Here is an 18,566-nt window from a genome sequence, read left to right on the forward strand (position 1 = left end):
GACGGCTGCAGAGAATCCTGCTGGGTTTTAGATGCAGGACAGGAAGGGCCTCCTCTGTGGGGGTCCACCTGGGCCCTCAGCCCCTTCCTTGCGAGGTTCCGCTCTGACCGGAAGACAAGCCCACAGTCCCCAGTCCACCCTGAGCGCAGCCACACCCACTTCCTAAGATCTCGGCGCCCCAGGCAGGCCTTCTGGGTGTCCAGCAGGGCTTACAGCCACTCAGGAGGGCAGCAGAGGCAGTTTGGAACAGGAGCATCTAACCGAGTCTCTCTGGATGTAATCGCTTATTTTTTATATCCTTTTCTAGAACTTTTATCACGTCATGGCAATACGGTGGATACTTCTGCCTCAGGTGATGCCTTACTCGGTAACTCTCCTGCTCACTATTTCCTCCTCTCATTTAGTCCTGTGAGTGCATGAGTGTGCCGGCTTGTGCCAAAGCACAGAGCGTGACTTGGGCCAAATTGTTCAAATGTTAAAAACAATATCAGGAGGCAGAAAGGTGAAATGGTTAAGAGCAACGGCCTGAGTACGTATCCTGCCCCTTCACTCACGAGTCAGTTGATCTGGGGTCACCTTCTTGAACCTCAGTTTCCCCACAGGGTTGTTTTGAGGATGAACTAAGATGACGTATATCAAGCTCTTGAATATGAGCAGAGGTTCCCATTTAGGAAATGCTCAAAACCGTCTGCCATGATTAAACTTTAAAACTCCGTGCCTTGTGGTGTGTGTGAGGGAGGAGAAGAGATGTCCCAAGTGTGCAGGGACACAGGCCTTTTAGAAGCAAGCCTGGCTCTCTCGCTGACAGCCAGAATGTTATTGCTCTACTTTCTGAGTGGGGAGCAATCCCCATGGCAGTGCGGGGCACACGGTAGGTGCTCCCAAGGTTGGGGGAAAGGGCTGTGCCACAGGCAGCATAAGCTTTTCGTGATTGGAACTGGACTTGAGAGGTCAGGCGGGAGGCAGAAGTGGGACCTGAAAGAGATGTCACCACGAAAGCCCCTCAGGATACAGGTTGCCCCAACTCCACTGAAGAGGCAGAATGTTTAGCTTCTTAATTTCAAACACAGAAACAGGGCGAGGAACCCGTTTGATTGTCTAGTCTTTTCTGGATCTCCGCTCACTGTGAAGGGCTTGCATCTCACGCAGGCCGGGCATCTTGTCCCTCAGAAGGGACAGACAGTGAAATCTCTGTGCTTTCCTCTAGATGTGGCCTTGAGGCTGGTGAACGGAGAGGGCCGGTGTCAGGGCCGGGTGGAGGTCCTGTACCGGGGCTCGTGGGGCACCGTGTGTGACGACGACTGGGACACCCATGACGCCAACGTGGTGTGCAGGCAGCTCGACTGTGGCCCAGCTCTGTCAGCGCCAGGAAGCGCCCGCTTTGGTCAGGGCTCAGGGCGTATTGTCTTGGACAATGTGGGCTGCTCTGGAAACGAGTCCTACCTGTGGAGCTGCCCTCACAACGGCTGGCTCTCGCACAACTGCGGCCACGGGGAAGACGCCAGCGTCATCTGCTCAGGTGGGCCTCCAAGAGGTAGTACAAATGATGCAGCACAGGGCAGAGGCACAATAGTAAGGATGCCTATCCTTCTCCAACCTTGGTGTCTCCATCGGGAAAATGGAAATAATAGTGGTACCTTGGGCAAGTTATTTTACCTCTAAGTGCTTCACTTTACTTCTCTTAAGATGAGGAACTCTTCCATCAAGGGTTGCCATGAGTCCAAATTAGAAAATCAATTACTTAAGACAACGAGTAGTGGAAATTGTATACTCACGGTCATCATCATTTCGTTGCCATAGTAGCTCATGCTTGTTACCTGCTGGCAATGTGCCAGTCAGTGCAATAAGCATTTTATCTGGATTTTCTCATTTAATTCTCCCAATAACCCTATGATACCTAGTAAGTCTCAATAGTGATCATCTCTGTCGTTTTCTGGGAAAGGAGAGAAATTTTTATCTCCCAGTGTCTCTGTCAACACAAAATTACTTGACTTTGTTGGTCTAAATGATCAAATATTTACTAATCTGTGCTCTTAGCCGTTCCATTCAGTTAGTCGAGAACCGGTAAATTAAATCCAAGCCCTCAACCTCAACTCCTCATGCCTGTTAGTACAAGCTGCACAGGCTAACTTTGCTCAAAGAAGTAAGAAAAGCAATGGGTCCACATTTTTGCACAAGCCTCATTTATTCTTCTGCAGTGATGAAAGGTTAATTTCTCTTTTAATGAAATAAAGAAATACCTGCAGCAGGAAATACACAGAAACTAATGTACAAATTATTAGTGTTTCATTGAACTTGAATTTAAGGTATCAAGAGCCAGTTTTTTTTTTCATCACCACATCCCGGGACGATTTTGGCATTTTGTGGTGCACCCACGAGAGACTCCAGAAATCTTTATCAATTGGACTTAAATTTCGAAATCAGATTATAGACCTGTTGAAATTGATTTCCCCGAAGTTGCTATGTCTCTACTTCAGAGTCAAGTGTAAGAAAAGCAAGGGTTCAAAGGTGGATTTCTCGGTCAGGATCCCTGTGGATGAACCACACATGTGTCTCATTTTTCTTCTATTCCTTTGTAGTTTCCCACTCAGATCTTCTCACAACAAATGGTAAGTACTCTGAAAAGTATATGTTGTATTTTGTGTATAATTTATTCTTCAGTCTACACAATTATTTTTATCTTAAGAGTAAATACTGCCTCATGGAACTTAAATGAATGGTATGATTTGTTTCCCTTCTAGAAATACAAAGGAAATAGAAACATCTTGAATGCATAGCATAAGTGGACTTTGGGGTCGTACAGTTATGTTCTTCCTCAATTTTATTTTGCCTTTGACTCAAATTTCAGTGCACATCAGAATCAACTGTGGTATTTGTTTGAATGCGAGGTCCTTGGAATTCGCTTTACCCTGGTCCAGAGTCTCTGATTTGGAGGACCTGGGGTGGGTCTCAGGAATCGGCATTTTTATAGAGCCAACAATAAGGATGATCGGCAGACCACACATGGAACATCCATGCTGCATGGCCCAGTCATGAATTAAGTTTTTGTGTTTGCAATAGAATTATGGAAGCATGACTTGGCTAATAGTTTGGAAAGGAAGTGATAGAAGATATGGATGACTATTGTAAGCGCTACCTATTTTTACTTGTTTTTTTATTAATGCCTATATTTTGCTAAATGTCAAGTGAATTTAGGTTTTGAACATTTTCCCAAATGGTTCTTGGCTACATCAGAAGTGTGACTTTTTGGTAGAAAGACATGTCCACAGGTGCATTGCTAGCAGTGAACTTTTACATACCTTTCAACATGGCCTCAATATCCTTCCCACCTCATTCCACAAGATCCAGTCCTACCAGGACCCTTCTAAGCAGGAAAGACCACAGCGTGGACCTTGTCTGTGTTGTTTCAGGGGAACGCGTTCCCTGCCTTCAGGGACGTAGGGTCTAATGGCAAGATAGACGTTGATCGACTGAGCATTCCGTTAATATTACAGCCGTGATAAATGCTGGAGCAAGAGGCACTCGGCAAGAGAGACGTGCTCAAGCCGTCAGAGAGAGAGCGGTCTCTAGAAAGTCCCAGGTGAACTGAGGTCCAGAGCCAGTGTAGGAGTCAACCAGACAGAGCAGGAGGGAAGAGTGCTTCTCTGTTATTCACTGTCGCTGCTGTCAGGAACTGGAGGGAACGGATAGACTTAGGTTAACAGTAGCCACCCTCCCCCAGCTGTCAGATACTCCTCCTCCTGCAGGCTTAGCCACCCTAATATTGTAGCTAGCCAGGGTAAGTGCCCCGATGGGAGGATTTTTCTAGTTCGCATTTCCCAAACTGTGCCCTTGAAACATTTTCGGAAGCTCTAGGAAAAAAGAAACTGCTTATCAACGAAGTTTTGGAAGTATTGCCTGCCGTTGGTGGTCGAACACTTCCTGACTTTGTGGCAAATGTGGGGACAGCTGCAGTCGGTCCCAGTTCTTGTTTGCCTTCTAAGTCCTTGTCTCAATCTGGATGGAGATGGTGGAGGCAAAGCCAGAGATATATTCAGGAGTAAATCTCTGGGGTGCACATCCTTGGTCCCGTCTTGAGCTGACCCATGAAACAATGAGCAATCTGGGACCATCTCCACTTGAGGCATCCTGTCCCTCTGTACCATCCTCTTAGGCTGGCCATTGGCTTGGGGACAACGAGACTCCATGGAGACGGCTCAGATAAGGCTCCCATCCACAGAATCCTTAAACTCCCCTCTACGGGAGAGACTCTATGACAGAGAAGAGATAGGACCTGAGAGAATGAACTAACCTGGTTGCTTGTGACAGATTAGAGACGGAAACCACAAGGATCAAAAAGTTTCTTCTCTTGGAATGGTGCTGAAAATCAGAGGAAAAACAATACAGAATCTTAGTCAAGGCTGCTGGGTGACTGCCAGTTGAAAACCAAGTTGTGGCGGGTGTATGGAAGGTAGGTTGGCATGGACCACCTTCCTTGCAAGAACCACAAGGAGTGGGCTGGTAGCAGGCAGTGGCTGTGACAAAAGGCAGCTCGGGATGATAGCTAAAAGCATGGACAGTAGAGCTGGAGTCTGTGTGTCCTTGGGCTTCTTTGAGCATGTCTGCACCTCAGTGTCCTCATCTGTAGGTGGGAATGATGGGGTTGGGGGAAGGATTGAATGCGATAGTGCATATGAATAGGAAGACATGGTATTGTCTTCAAGAAACTAGGAAGATGCAATAACTCTTCAGTAAACATTTGCTTACGTCCCAGAGGACTTTCTCTGTTGGAGAAAGTGCTGTTGGAGTCGCTATACAATCTCCTTAGGCTTCTCTCCTAGACTAACTAGAGTGGCCCATCCTGTAGATATAGGACGATACCTTGCTTGTTTTCAATGCTCAAGCCCTTCGATTTGTCCCCCAGTAGAGCAATAATGTACACAATGTCCTAATGTGCACAACAGGTTCTTCGGGGGGTTTGGGACAATGGCTGAATCCAGATGGAAAGGTACCAGCTCCCCAGGAAAGTGGCTAGTTCTTTGTGGGAATATCTGGAGAGATCTCTTTGTGGCTCCTGTTTTGGTCCATTCGGACAGCTTAGCTATCTTGAACACTGATCCCCGGTGCTAGAGAACAGTCTGTTTCCATTTCCTGGAAAACAAAGAAGTAGAAGCTTCTTTCTCCAGGCGATTTACCACCGTTCCCAAAATGGCAACCGGCCTCCTCTAGGACTATGTGGTTGACTGTTGGAAGAGTGCAAGTTGGTCTCAGTAATCTGCGCAAAAGGGTTCATTCAAAATGCATGGACACAGCCCAAGCAGGGACACCTTCAGTGTTCTGTTTGGTGCTGTGGATGAGTGTTGTCAAGACTCTGGAGCTCAGAGCTTCTGAGCTGGATGCAGATTCTGACATTGACTGCCACGTGACTAAGCAAGATGCCTGGAGCCTGGCAGTGGGAATCGCATGGTGTCCTCTGAACTGTGTTCAAATAGCAGAGTTCTGACTGGAGGATTCTCTCGGGCACGTCTGTCAGCTTGCCCTTGAATGTGGGAGTAGGGATGGTATGTCGGAAATGAGGTGGGGATGTGCTGGGGCAGACCCTTCCTGGTACTGTGGTGTCTGTTGAAAGAATCCTCTGGCTGCCTGTTTCTATTGTGAATTGCTTCTTCATTTTCAGGGGTGTGTAGCCACCTGGCCTCACTGGCCCTCTTAATGGGCCGTCAACAACATCAGGCAGGGCAGCTGGAAGAGTCCCTTGTGGGCCCCACGTTCCAGGTGGAGAGACTGTTCCAGTGGCGCAGTTCTCTGACATCAAGGACCCTCACTGGCCTGTTGGTTCTGTTAGAGAGCTTCAAGCCTCTGACCCTGATGGCTGCTCCCGGCGGGACTTGACCTTGGAAAAGTATCTGAGAAGTTTGTCAGATGCCTTAACCCTCCCCGTATCAGGAAGTAAGAAACAAGGGATCGTGAAAGCAACCTTGTCAGACAGTTTAGTAAGAATTTAAACATGGCAGATCTCTTTGTATTAAGTCGATTTTGGCACGAAAGCATCATAAAAGATGAATCGTTTCCAGGTCCTCTCCAGGAGGCAAACTGAGGCGTGTGTACTTTTCCTTCAGAAGCTCTAGTGGATTGGGTTTTGGCAGAGCAGTCACTGCAGTTGAAGCACGAAGAACTCTAACTCAAGGCATGTTAAGGGTCCATCCCGGGCAGTGATTCTCTCGGGGATCTTTGTCTACTGGGAAGGATTATGAATGCTTTAGAGGCCTGAGACCTTGTCTCTCAGTTGGAACATACGAGAGAAATGCTGTGCCTTCCTCTAGGGACCGAATCGGGTTTAGCCCTGAGGCTGCGGAACGCAGGTGATCGGTGTCAGGGGCAGGTGGAGGTCCTATCCCAGGGTTCCCGGGGCACGGTGTCTGATGACAGCTGGGACATCAATGAGGCCAACGTGGTCCGCAGGCAGCTCGACTGTGGCCCAGCTTTGTCAGCGCAAAGAAATACCCGTTCCTCTTTCCTCTTTGGATTGCTCTTGCCCTTCACCCAAGCCCACGACTTGCTCCATCTGAGAGTCCCGCTCCCCCCCACTCTCTGCTCCTCCTTGGCCGGTGACCTAGTCTGGCTGCTGAGTAGTCTCTGAGCTCCAGAGGACTGAGCCTAACCCTCTACGCTGGATCCCTTCTTTCTCCCCGACGTTTAGCGCAGTGCCTCGTGTGCGGTCAGAGAGTAGTCCATATTCGCTGAGTGAATTAATTTAGGAGTGACGGGGCCAGCTAAGCCTCCAAAGTGAAGTGTGATGCAGCCCCCCGCCCTTGCTCCAATGAGCAAGGGCGTCAGATTTAATGTTTGTGTTCAGAGGAGCTCTCATTGGGCCTTTTTCTCTTTATTTTTAGCAACAACCATGGAAAGCACTTCTGTGGAGACGCAGACGCCAACAGGTAATTAAACTCTGCGACTGGGAGGTTGTGGGACCCAAGGCCAGCCCGAAGGACTCAGGGGGGACGGCTGCAGAGAATCCTGCTGGGTTTTAGATGCAGGACAGGAAGGGCCTCCTCTGTGGGGGTCCACCTGGGCCCTCAGCCCCTTCCTTGTGAGGTTCCGCTCTGACTGGAAGACAGGCCCACAGTCCCCAGTCCACCCTGAGCGCAGCCACACCCACTTCCTAAGATCTCGGCGCCCCAGGCGGGCCTTCTGGGTGTCCAGCAGGGCTTACAGCCACTCAGGAGGGCAGCAGAGGCAGTTTGGAACAGGAGCATCTAACCGAATCTCTCTGGATGTAATCGCTTATTTTTTATATCCTTTTCTAGAACTTTTATCACGTCATGGCAATACGGTGGATACTTCTGCCTCAGGTGATACCTTACACGGTAACTTCTCCTGCTCACTATTTCCTCCTCTCATTTAGTCCTGTGAGTGCATGAGTGTGCCGGCTGGGGCCAAAGCACAGAGCGTGACTTGGGCCAAATTGTTCAAATGTTAAAAACAATATCAGGAGGCAGAAAGGTGAAATGGTTAAGAGCAACGGCCTGAGTACGTATCCTGCCCCTGTCACTCACGAGTCAGTTGATCTGGGGTCACCTTCTTGAGCCTCAGTTTCCCCACAGGGTTGTTTTGAGGATGAACTAAGATGACGTATATCAAGCTCTTGAATATGAGCAGAGGTTCCCATTTAGGAAATGCTCAAAACCGTCTGCCATGATTAAACTTTAAAACTCCGTGCCTTTTGGTGTGTGACGGAGGAGAAGAGATGTCCCAAGTGTGCAGGGACACAGGCCTTTTAGAAGCAAGCCTGGCTCTCTCGCTGACAGCCAGAATGTTATTGCTCTACTTTCTGAGTGGGGAGCAATCCCCATGGCAGTGCGGGGCACACGGTAGGTGCTCCCAAGGTTGGGGGAAAGGGCTGTGCCACAGGCAGCATAAGCTTTTCGTGATTGGAACTGGACTTGAGAGGTCAGGCGGGAGGCAGAAGTGGGACCTGAAAGAGATGTCACCACGAAAGCCCCTCAGGATACAAGGTTGCCCCAACTCCACTGAAGAGGCAGAATGTTTAGCTTCTTAATTTCAAACACAGAAACAGGGCGAGGAACCCGTTTGATTGTCTAGTCTTTTCTGGATCTCCGCTCACTGTGAAGGGCTCTGCATCTCACGCAGGCCGGGCATCTTGTCCCTCAGAAGGGACAGACAGTGAAATCTCCGTGCTTTCCTCTAGATGTGGCCTTGAGGCTGGTGAACGGAGAAGGCCGGTGTCAGGGCCGGGTGGAGGTCCTGTACCGGGGCTCGTGGGGCACCGTGTGTGACGACGACTGGGACACCCATGACGCCAACGTGGTGTGCAGGCAGCTCGACTGTGGCCCAGCTCTGTCAGCGCCAGGAAGTGCCCGCTTTGGTCAGGGCTCAGGGCGTATTGTCTTGGACAATGTGGGCTGCTCTGGAAACGAGTCCTACCTGTGGAGCTGCCCTCACAACGGCTGGCTCTCGCACAACTGCAGCCACGGGGAAGACGCCAGCGTCATCTGCTCAGGTGGGCCTCCAAGAGGTAGTACAAATGATGCAGCACAGGGCAGAGGCACAATAGTAAGGATGCCTATCCTTCTCCAACCTTGGTGTCTCCATCGGGAAAATGGAAATAATAGTGGTACCTTGGGCAAGTTATTTTACCTCTAAGTGCTTCACTTTACTTCTCTTAAGATAAGGAACTCTTCCATCAAGGGTTGCCATGAGTCCAAATTAGAAAATCAATTACTTAAGACAACGAGTAGTGGAAATTGTATACTCACGGTCATCATCATTTCGTTGCCATAGTAGCTCATGCTTGTTACCTGCTGGCAATGTGCCAGTCAGTGCAATAAGCATTTTATCTGGATTTTCTCATTTAATTCTCCCAATAACCCTATGATACCTAGTAAGTCTCAATAGTGATCATCTCTGTCGTTTTCTGGGAAAGGAGAGAAATTTTTATCTCCCAGTGTCTCTGTCAACACAAAATTACTTGACTTTGTTGGTCTAAATGATCAAATATTTACTAATCTGTGCTCTTAGCCGTTCCATTCAGTTAGTCGAGAACCGGTAAATTAAATCCAAGCCCTCAACCTCAACTCCTCATGCCTGTTAGTACAAGCTGCACAGGCTAACTTTGCTCAAAGAAGTAAGAAAAGCAATGGGTCCACATTTTTGCACAAGCCTCATTTATTCTTCTGCAGTGATGAAAGGTTAATTTCTCTTTTAATGAAATAAAGAAATACCTGCAGCAGGAAATACACAGAAACTAATGTACAAATTATTAGTGTTTCATTGAACTTGAATTTAAGGTATCAAGAGCCAGTTTTTTTTTTCATCACCACATCCCGGGACGATTTTGGCATTTTGTGGTGCACCCACGAGAGACTCCAGAAATCTTTATCAATTGGAATTAAATTTCGAAATCAGATTATAGACCTGTTGAAATTGATTTCCCCGAAGTTGCTATGTCTCTACTTCAGAGTCAAGTGTAAGAAAAGCAAGGGTTCAAAGGTGGATTTCTCGGTCAGGATCCCTGTGGATGAACCACACATGTGTCTCATTTTTCTTCTATTCCTTTGTAGTTTCCCACTCAGATCTTCTCACAACAAATGGTAAGTACTCTGAAAAGTATATGTTGTATTTTGTGTATAATTTATTCTTCATTCTACACAATTATTTTTATCTTAAGAGTAAATACTGCCTCATGGAACTTAAATGAATGGTATGATTTGTTTCCCTTCTAGAAATACAAAGGAAATAGAAACATCTTGAATGCATAGCATAAGTGGACTTTGGGGTCGTACAGTTATGTTCTTCCTCAATTTTATTTTGCCTTTGACTCAAATTTCAGTGCACATCAGAATCAACTGTGGTATTTGTTTGAATGCGAGGTCTTTGGAATTCGCTTTACCCTGGTCCAGAGTCTCTGATTTGGAGGACCTGGGGTGGGTCTCAGGAATCGGCATTTTTATAGAGCCAACAATAAGGATGATCGGCAGACCACACATGGAACATCCATGCTGCATGGCCCAGTCATGAATTAAGTTTTTGTGTTTGCAATAGAATTATGGAAGCATGACTTGGCTAATAGTTTGGAAAGGAAGTGATAGAAGATATGGATGACTATTGTAAGCGCTACCTATTTTTACTTGTTTTTTTATTAATGCCTATATTTTGCTAAATGTCAAGTGAACTTAGGTTTTGAACATTTTCCCAAATGGTTCTTGGCTACATCAGAAGTGTGACTTTTTGGTAGAAAGACATGTCCACAGGTGCATTGCTAGCAGTGAACTTTTACATACCATTCAACATGGCCTCAATATCCTTCCCACCTCATTCCACAAGATCCAGTCCTACCAGGACCCTTCTAAGCAGGAAAGACCACAGCGTGGCCTCTCTCTGTGTTGTTTCAGGGGAACACGTTCCCTGCCTTCAGGGACGTAGGGTGTAATGGCAAGATAGACGTTGATCGACTGAGCATTCCGTTAATATTACAGCCGTGATAAATGCTTGAGCAAGAGGCACTCGGCAAGAGAGACGTGCTCAAGCCGTCAGAGAGAGAGCGGTCTCTAGAAAGTCCCAGGTGAACTGAGGTCCAGAGCCGGTGTAGGAGTCAGTCAGACAGAGCAGGAAGGAAGAGTGCTTCTCTGTCATTCACTGTCGCTGTTGTCAGGAACTTGAGGGAACGGATAGACTTAGGTTAACAGTAGCCACCCTCCCCCAGCTGTCAGATACTCCTCCTCCTGCAGGCTTAGCCATCCTAATATTGTAGCTAGCCAGGGTAAGTGCCCCGATGGGAGGATTTTTCTAGTTCGCATTTCCCAAACTGTGCCCTTGAAACATTTTCGGAAGCTCTAGGGAAAAAAAAAACTGCTTATCAACGAAGTTTTGGAAGTATTGCCTGCCATTGGTGGTCGAACACTTCCTGACTTTGTGGCAAATGTGGGGACAGCTGCAGTCGGTCCCAGTCCTTGTTTGCCTTCTAAGTCCTTGTCTCAATCTGGGTGGAGATGGTGGAGGCAAATCCAGAGATATATTCAGGAGTAAATCTCTGGGGTGCACATCCTTGGTCCCGTCTTGAGCTGACCCATGAAACAATGAGCAATCTGGGACCATCTCCACTTGAGGCATCCTGTCCGTCTGTACCATCCTCTTAGGCTGGCCATTGGCTTGGGGACAACGAGACTCCATGGAGACGGCTCAGATAAGGCTCCCATCCACAGAATCCTTAAACTCCCCTCTACAGGAGAGACTCTATGACAGAGAAGAGATAGGACCTGAGAGAATGAACTAACCTGGTTGCTTGTGACAGATTAGAGACGGAAACCACAAGGATCAAAAAGTTTCTTCTCTTGGAATGGTGCTGAAAATCAGAGGAAAAACAATACAGAATCTTAGTCAAGGCTGCTGGGTGACTGCCAGTTGAAAACCAAGTTGTGGCGGGTGTATGGAAGGTAGGTTGGCATGGACCACCTTCCTTGCAAGAACCACAAGGAGTGGGCTGGTAGCAGGCAGTGGCTGTGACAAAAGGCAGCTCGGGATGATAGCTAAAAGCATGGACAGTAGAGCTGGAGTCTGTGTGTCCTTGGGCTTCTTTGAGCATGTCTGCACCTCAGTGTCCTCATCTGTAGGTGGGAATGATGGGGTTGGGGGAAGGATTGAATGCGATAGTGCATATGAATAGGAAGACATGGTATTGTCTTCAAGAAACTAGGAAGATGCAATAACTCTTAGTAAACATTTGCTTACGTCCCAGAGGACTTTCTCTGTTGGAGAAAGTGCTGTTGGAGTCGCTATACAATCTCCTTAGGCTTCTCTCCTAGAATAACTAGAGTGGCCCATCCTGTAGATATAGGACGATACCTTGCTTGTTTTCAATGCTCAAGCCTTTCGATTTGTCCCCCAGTAGAGCAATAATGTACACAATGTCCTAATGTGCACAACAGGTTCTTCGGGGGGTTTGGGACAATGGCTGAATCCAGATGGAAAGGTACCAGCTCCCCAGGAAAGTGGCTAGTTCTTTGTGGGAATATCTGGAGAGATCTCTTTGTGGCTCCTGTTTTGGTCCATTCGGACAGCTTAGCTATCTTGAACACTGATCCCCGGTGCTAGAGAACAGTCTGTTTCCATTTCCTGGAAAACAAAGAAGTAGAAGCTTCTTTCTCCAGGCGATTTACCACCGTTCCCAAAATGGCAGCCAGCCTCCTCTAGGACTATGTGGTTGACTGTTGGAAGAGTGCAAGTTGGTCTCAGTAATCTGCGCAAAAGGGTTCATTCAAAATGCATGGACACAGCCCAAGCAGGGACACCTTCAGTGTTCTGTTTGGTGCTGTGGATGAGTGTTGTCAAGACTCTGGAGCTCAGAGCTTCTGAGCTGGATGCAGATTCTGACATTAACTGCCACGTGACTAAGCAAGATGCCTGGAGCCTGGCAGTGGGAATCGCATGGTGTCCTCTGAACTGTGTTCAAATAGCAGAGTTCTGACTGGAGGATTCTCTCGGGCACGTCTGTCAGCTTGCCCTTGAATGTGGGAGTAGGGATGGTATGTCGGAAATGAGGTGGGGATGTGCTGGGGCAGACCCTTCCTGGTACTATGGTGTCTGTTGAAAGAATCCTCTGGCTGCCTGTTTCTATTGTGAATTGCTTCTTCATTTTCAGGGGTGTGTAGCCACCTGGCCTCACTGGTCCTCTTAATGGGCCGTCAACAACATCAGGCAGGGCAGCTGGAAGAGTCCCTTGTGGGCCCCACGTTCCAGGTGGAGACTGCTCCAGTGGCGCAGTTCTCTGACATCAAGGACCCTCACTGGCCTGTTGGTTCTGTTAGAGAGCTTCAAGCCTCTGACCCTGATGGCTGCTCCCGGCGGGACTTGACCTTGGAAAAGTATCTGAGAAGTTTGTCAGATGCCTTAACCCTCCCCGTATCAGGAAGTAAGAAACAAGGGATCGTGAAAGCAACCTTGTGAGACAGTTTAGTAAGAATTTAAACATGGCAGATCTCTTTGTATTAAGTCGATTTTGGCACGAAAGCATCATAAAAGATGAATCGTTTCCAGGTCCTCTCCAGGAGGCAAACTGAGGCGTGTGTACTTTTCCTTCAGAAGCTCTAGTGGATTGGGTTTTGGCAGAGCAGTCACTGCAGTTGAAGCACGAAGAACACTAACTCAAGGCATGTTAAGGGTCCATCCCGGGCAGTGATTCTCTCGGGGATCTTTGTCTACTGGGAAGGATTATGAATGCTTTAGAGGCCTGAGACCTTGTCTCTCAGTTGGAACATACGAGAGAAATGCTGTGCCTTCCTCTAGGGACCGAATCGGGTTTAGCCCTGAGGCTGCGGCACGCAGGTGATCGGTGTCAGGGGCAGGTGGAAGTCCTGTCCCAGGGTTCCCGGGGCACGGTGTCTGATGACAGCTGGGACATCAATGAGGCCAACATGGTCTGCAGGCATCTCGACTGTCACCCAGCTTTGTCAGCGCAAAGAAATACCCGTTCCTCTTTCCTCTTTGGATTGCTCTTGCCCTTCTCCCAAGCCCACGACTTGCTCCATCTGAGAGTCCCGCTCCCCCCCAGTCTCTGCTCCTCCTTGGCCGGTGACCAAGTCTGGCTGCTGAGTAGTCTCTGAGCTCCAGAGGACTGAGCCTCACCCTCTACGATGGATCCCTTCTTTCTCCCCGACGTTTAGCGCAGTGCCTCGTGTGCGGTCAGAGATTAGTCCATATTCGCTGAGTGAATTAATTTAGGAGTGACAGGGCCAGCTAAGCCTCCAAAGTGAAGTGTGATGCAACCCCCCGGCCTTGCTCCAATGAGCAAGGGCGTCAGATTTAATGTTTGTGTTCAGAGGAGCTCTCATTGGGCCTTTTTCTCTTTATTTTTAGCAACAACCATGGAAAGCACTTCTGTGGAGACGCAGACGCCAACAGGTAATTAAACTCTGCGACTGGGAGGTTGTGGGACCCAAGGCCAGCCCGAAGGACTCAGGGGGGACGGCTGCAGAGAATCCTGCTGGGTTTTAGATGCAGGACAGGAAGGGCCTCCTCTGTTGGGGTCCACCCGGGCCCTCAGCCCCTTCCTTGCGAGGTTCCGCTCTGACCGGAAGACAGGCCCACAGTCCCCAGTCCACCCTGAGCGCAGCCACACCCACTTCCTAAGATCTCGGCGCCCCAGGCAGGCCTTCTGGGTGTCCAGCAGGCGTTGCAGCCACTCAGGAGGGCAGCAGAGGCAGTTTGGAACAGCAGCATCTAACCGAATCTCTCTGGATGTAATCGCTTATTTTTTATATCCTTTTCTAGAACTTTTATCACGTCATGGCAATACGGTGGATACTTCTGCCTCAGGTGATGCCTTACACGGTAACTTCTCCTGCTCACTATTTCCTCCTCTCATTTAGTCCTGTGAGTGCATGAGTGTGCCGGCTTGTGCCAAAGCACAGAGCGTGACTTGGGCCAAATTGTTCAAATGTTAAAAACAATATCAGGAGGCAGAAAGGTGAAATGGTTAAGAGCAACGGCCTGAGTACGTATCCTGCCCCTGTCACTCACGAGTCATTTGATCTGGGGTCACCTTCTTGAGCCTCAGTTTCCCCACAGGGTTGTTTTGAGGATTTACTAAGATGACGTATATCAAGCTCTTGAATATGAGCAGAGGTTCCCATTTAGGAAATGCTCAAAACCGTCTGCCATGATTAAACTTTGAAACTCCGTGCCTTGTGGTGTGAGACGGAGGAGAAGAGATGTCCAAAGTGTGCAGGGACACAGGCCTTTTAGAGGCAAGCCTGGCTCTCTCGCTGACAGTCGGAATGTTATTGCTCTACTTTCTGAGTGGGGAGCAATCCCCATGGTAGTGCCGGGCACACGATGGGTGCTCCCATGGTGGGGGGAAAGTGCTGTGCCACAGGCAGGACAAGCTTTTCATGCTTGGAACTGGACTTGAGAGGTCAGGCCGGAGGCAGAAGTGGGACCTGAAAGAGATGTCACCACGAAAGCCCCTCAGGATACAAGGTTGCCCAAACTCCACTGAAGAGGCAGAATGTTTAGCTTGTTAAGTTCAAACACAAAAACAAGTCGAGGAATCGGTTTGATTGTCCAGTCTTTTCTGGATCCCCGCTCACTGTGAAGGGCTCTGCATCTCACGCAGACCCGGCATTTTGTCCCTCAGAAGGGACAGACAGTGAAATCTCCGTGCTTTCCTCTAGATGTGGCCTTGAGGCTGGTGAACGGAGAGGGCCGGTGTCAGGGCCGGGTGGAGGTCCTGTACCGGGGCTCGTGGGGCACCGTGTGTGACGACGGCTGGGACACCAATGATGCCAACGTGGTGTGCAGGCAGCTGGGCTGTGGCCAGGCCACGTCCGCCCCAGGAAGTGCCCGCTTCGGTCATGGCTCAGGGCCTATTGTCCTGGACGAAGTAGGCTGCTCAGGACACGAGTCCTACCTGTGGAGCTGCCCCCACAACGGCTGGCTCTCGCACAACTGCGGCCACGGGGAAGACGCCAGCGTCATCTGCTCAGGTGGGCCTCCAAGAGGTAGTACAAAGGATGTAGCACAGGGCAGAGGCACAATAGTAAAGATGCCTATCCTTCTCCAACCTTGGTGTCTCCATCAGGAAAATGGAAATAATAGTGGTACCTTGGGCAAGTTATTTTACCTCTAAGCGCTTCAGTTTACTTCTCTTAAGACGAGGAAACTCTTCCATCAAGGGTTGCCGTGAGGACCAAATGAGATAATGAAATACTTAAGACAGCGAGTGATGGAAATTGTATACTCACGGTCATCATCATAATCTCATTGCAGTAGTAGCTCACGCTTGTTGGCTGCTGGCAATGTGCCAGTCAGTACGATCAGCATTTTATCTGGATTTTCTCATTTAATTCTCCCAATAATCCTATGATACCTAGTAAGTCTCAATAGTGATCATCTCTGTCGTTTTCTGGGAAAGGAGAGAAATTTTTATCTCCCAGTGTCTCTGTCAACACAAAATTACTTGACTTTGTTGGTCTAAATGATCAAATATTTACTAATCTGTGCTCTTAGCCGTTCCATTCAGTTAGTCGAGAACCGGTAAATTAAATCCAAGCCCTCAACCTCAACTCCTCATGCCTGTTAGTACAAGCTGTCAGGCTAACTTTGCTCAAAGAAGTAAGAAAAGCAATGGGTCCACATTTTTGCACAAGCCTCATTTATTCTTCTGCAGTGATGAAAGGTTAATTTCTCTTTTAATGAAATAAAGAAATACCTGCAGCAGGAAATACACAGAAACTAATGTACAAATTATTAGTGTTTCATTGAACTTGAATTTAAGGTATCAAGAGCCAGTTTTTTTTTTCATCACCACATCCCGGGACGATTTTGGCATTTTGTGGTGCACCCACGAGAGACTCCAGAAATCTTTATCAATTGGAATTAAATTTCGAAATCAGATTATAGACCTGTTGAAATTGATTTCCCCGAAGTTGCTATGTCTCTACTTCAGAGTCAAGTGTAAGAAAAGCAAGGGTTCAAAGGTGGATTTCTCGGTCAGGATCCCTGTGGATGAACCACACATGTGTCTCATTTTTCTTCTATTCCTTTGTAGTTTCCCACTCAGATCTTCTCACAACAAATGGTAAGTACTCTGAAAAGTATATGTTGTATTTTGTGTATAATTTATTCTTCATTCTACACAATTATTTTTATCTTAAGAGTAAATACTGCCTCATGGAACTTAAATGAATGGTATGATTTGTTTCCCTTCTAGAAATACAAAGGTAATAGAAACATCTTGAATGTATAGCATAAGTGGACTTTGGGGTCGTACAGTTATGTTCTTCCTCAATTTTATTTTGCCTTTGACTCAAATTTCAGTGCACATCAGAATCAACTGTGGTATTTGTTTGAATGCGAGGTCCTTGGAATTCGCTTTACCCTGGTCCAGAGTCTCTGATTTGGAGGACCTGGGGTGGGTCTCAGGAATCGGCATTTTTATAGAGCCAACAATAAGGATGATCGGCAGACCACACATGGAACATCCATGCTGCATGGCCCAGTCGTGAATTAAGTTTTTGTGTTTGCAATAGAATTATGGAAGCATGACTTGGCTAATAGTTTGGAAAGGAAGTGATAGAAGATATGGATGACTATTGTAAGCGCTACCTATTTTTACTTGTTTTCTTATTAATGCCTATATTTTGCTAAATGTCAAGTGAATTTAGGTTTTGAACATTTTCCCAAATGGTTCTTGGCTACATCAGAAGTGTGACTTTTTGGTAGAAAGACATGTTCACAGGTGCATTGCTAGCAGTGAACTTTTACATACCATTCAACATGGCCTCAATATCCTTCCCACCTCATTCCACAAGATCCAGTCCTACCAGGACCCTTCTAAGCAGGAAAGACCAAAGCGTGGCCTCTCTCTGTGTTGTTTCAGGGGAACACGTTCCCTGCCTTCAGGGACGTAGGGTGTAATGGCAAGATAGACGTTGATCGACTGAGCATTCCGTTAATATTACAGCCGTGATAAATGCTGGAGCAAGAGGCACTCGGCAAGAGAGACGTGCTCAAGCCATCAGAGAGAGAGCGGTCTCTAGAAAGTCCCAGGTGAACTGAGGTCCAGAGCCGGTGTAGGAGTCAGTCAGACAGAGCAGGAAGGAAGAGTGCTTCTCTGTCATTCACTGTCGCTGTTGTCAGGAACTTGAGGGAACGGATAGACTTAGGTTAACAGTAGCCACCCTCCCCCAGCTGTCAGATACTCCTCCTCCTGCAGGCTTAGCCATCCTAATATTGTAGCTAGCCAGGGTAAGTGCCCCGATGGGAGGATTTTTCTAGTTCGCATTTCCCAAACTGTGCCCTTGAAACATTTTCGGAAGCTCTAGGGAAAAAAAAACTGCTTATCAACGAAGTTTTGGAAGTATTGCCTGCCATTGGTGGTCGAACACTTCCTGACTTTGTGGCAAATGTGGGGACAGCTGCAGTCGGTCCCAGTCCTTGTTTGCCTTCTAAGTCCTTGTCTCAATCTGGGTGGAGATGGTGGAGGCAAATCCAGAGATATATTCAGGAGTAAATCTCTGGGGTGCACATCCTTGGTCCCGTCTTGAGCTGACCCATGAAACAATGAGCAATCTGGGACCATCTCCACTTGAGGCATCCTGTCCGTCTGTACCATCCTCTTAGGCTGGCCATTGGCTTGGGGACAACGAGACTCCATGGAGACGGCTCAGATAAGGCTCCCATCCACAGAATCCTTAAACTCCCCTCTACAGGAGAGACTCTATGACAGAGAAGAGATAGGACCTGAGAGAATGAACTAACCTGGTTGCTTGTGATAGATTAGAGACGGAAACCACAAGGATCAAAAAGTTTCTTCTCTTGGAATGGTGCTGAAAATCAGAGGAAAAACAATACAGAATCTTAGTCAAGGCTGCTGGGTGACTGCCAGTTGAAAACCAAGTTGTGGCGGGTGTATGGAAGGTAGGTTGGCATGGACCACCTTCCTTGCAAGAACCACAAGGAGTGGGCTGGTAGCAGGCAGTGGCTGTGACAAAAGGCAGCTCGGGATGATAGCTAAAAGCATGGACAGTAGAGCTGGAGTCTGTGTGTCCTTGGGCTTCTTTGAGCATGTC

At 47.9% G+C, this 18,566-nt stretch overlaps 1 protein-coding gene across 1 annotated transcript in view; it reads left to right on the forward strand.

The window, feature by feature from the left end:
• Positions 1 to 507: 507 nt before the first annotated feature.
• Positions 508 to 18,566, forward strand: part of LOC131407632 (deleted in malignant brain tumors 1 protein-like) — a 69,859-nt gene continuing 51,800 nt past the window's right edge. Inside the window, exons 1-7 of the mRNA XM_058544389.1 lie at positions 508 to 529; positions 1,208 to 1,537; positions 6,753 to 6,765; positions 7,511 to 7,541; positions 8,161 to 8,500; positions 15,001 to 15,003; positions 15,168 to 15,479. Of these exons, the coding sequence (XP_058400372.1) occupies positions 508 to 529; positions 1,208 to 1,537; positions 6,753 to 6,765; positions 7,511 to 7,541; positions 8,161 to 8,500; positions 15,001 to 15,003; positions 15,168 to 15,479 (1,051 nt within the window). The remainder of the gene's footprint in view (positions 530 to 1,207; positions 1,538 to 6,752; positions 6,766 to 7,510; positions 7,542 to 8,160; positions 8,501 to 15,000; positions 15,004 to 15,167; positions 15,480 to 18,566) is intronic.

Source organism: Diceros bicornis, chromosome 6 (assembly GCF_020826845.1).
Source record: "Diceros bicornis minor isolate mBicDic1 chromosome 6, mDicBic1.mat.cur, whole genome shotgun sequence".
In the NCBI taxonomy this organism is placed as follows: domain Eukaryota; kingdom Metazoa; phylum Chordata; class Mammalia; order Perissodactyla; family Rhinocerotidae; genus Diceros; species Diceros bicornis.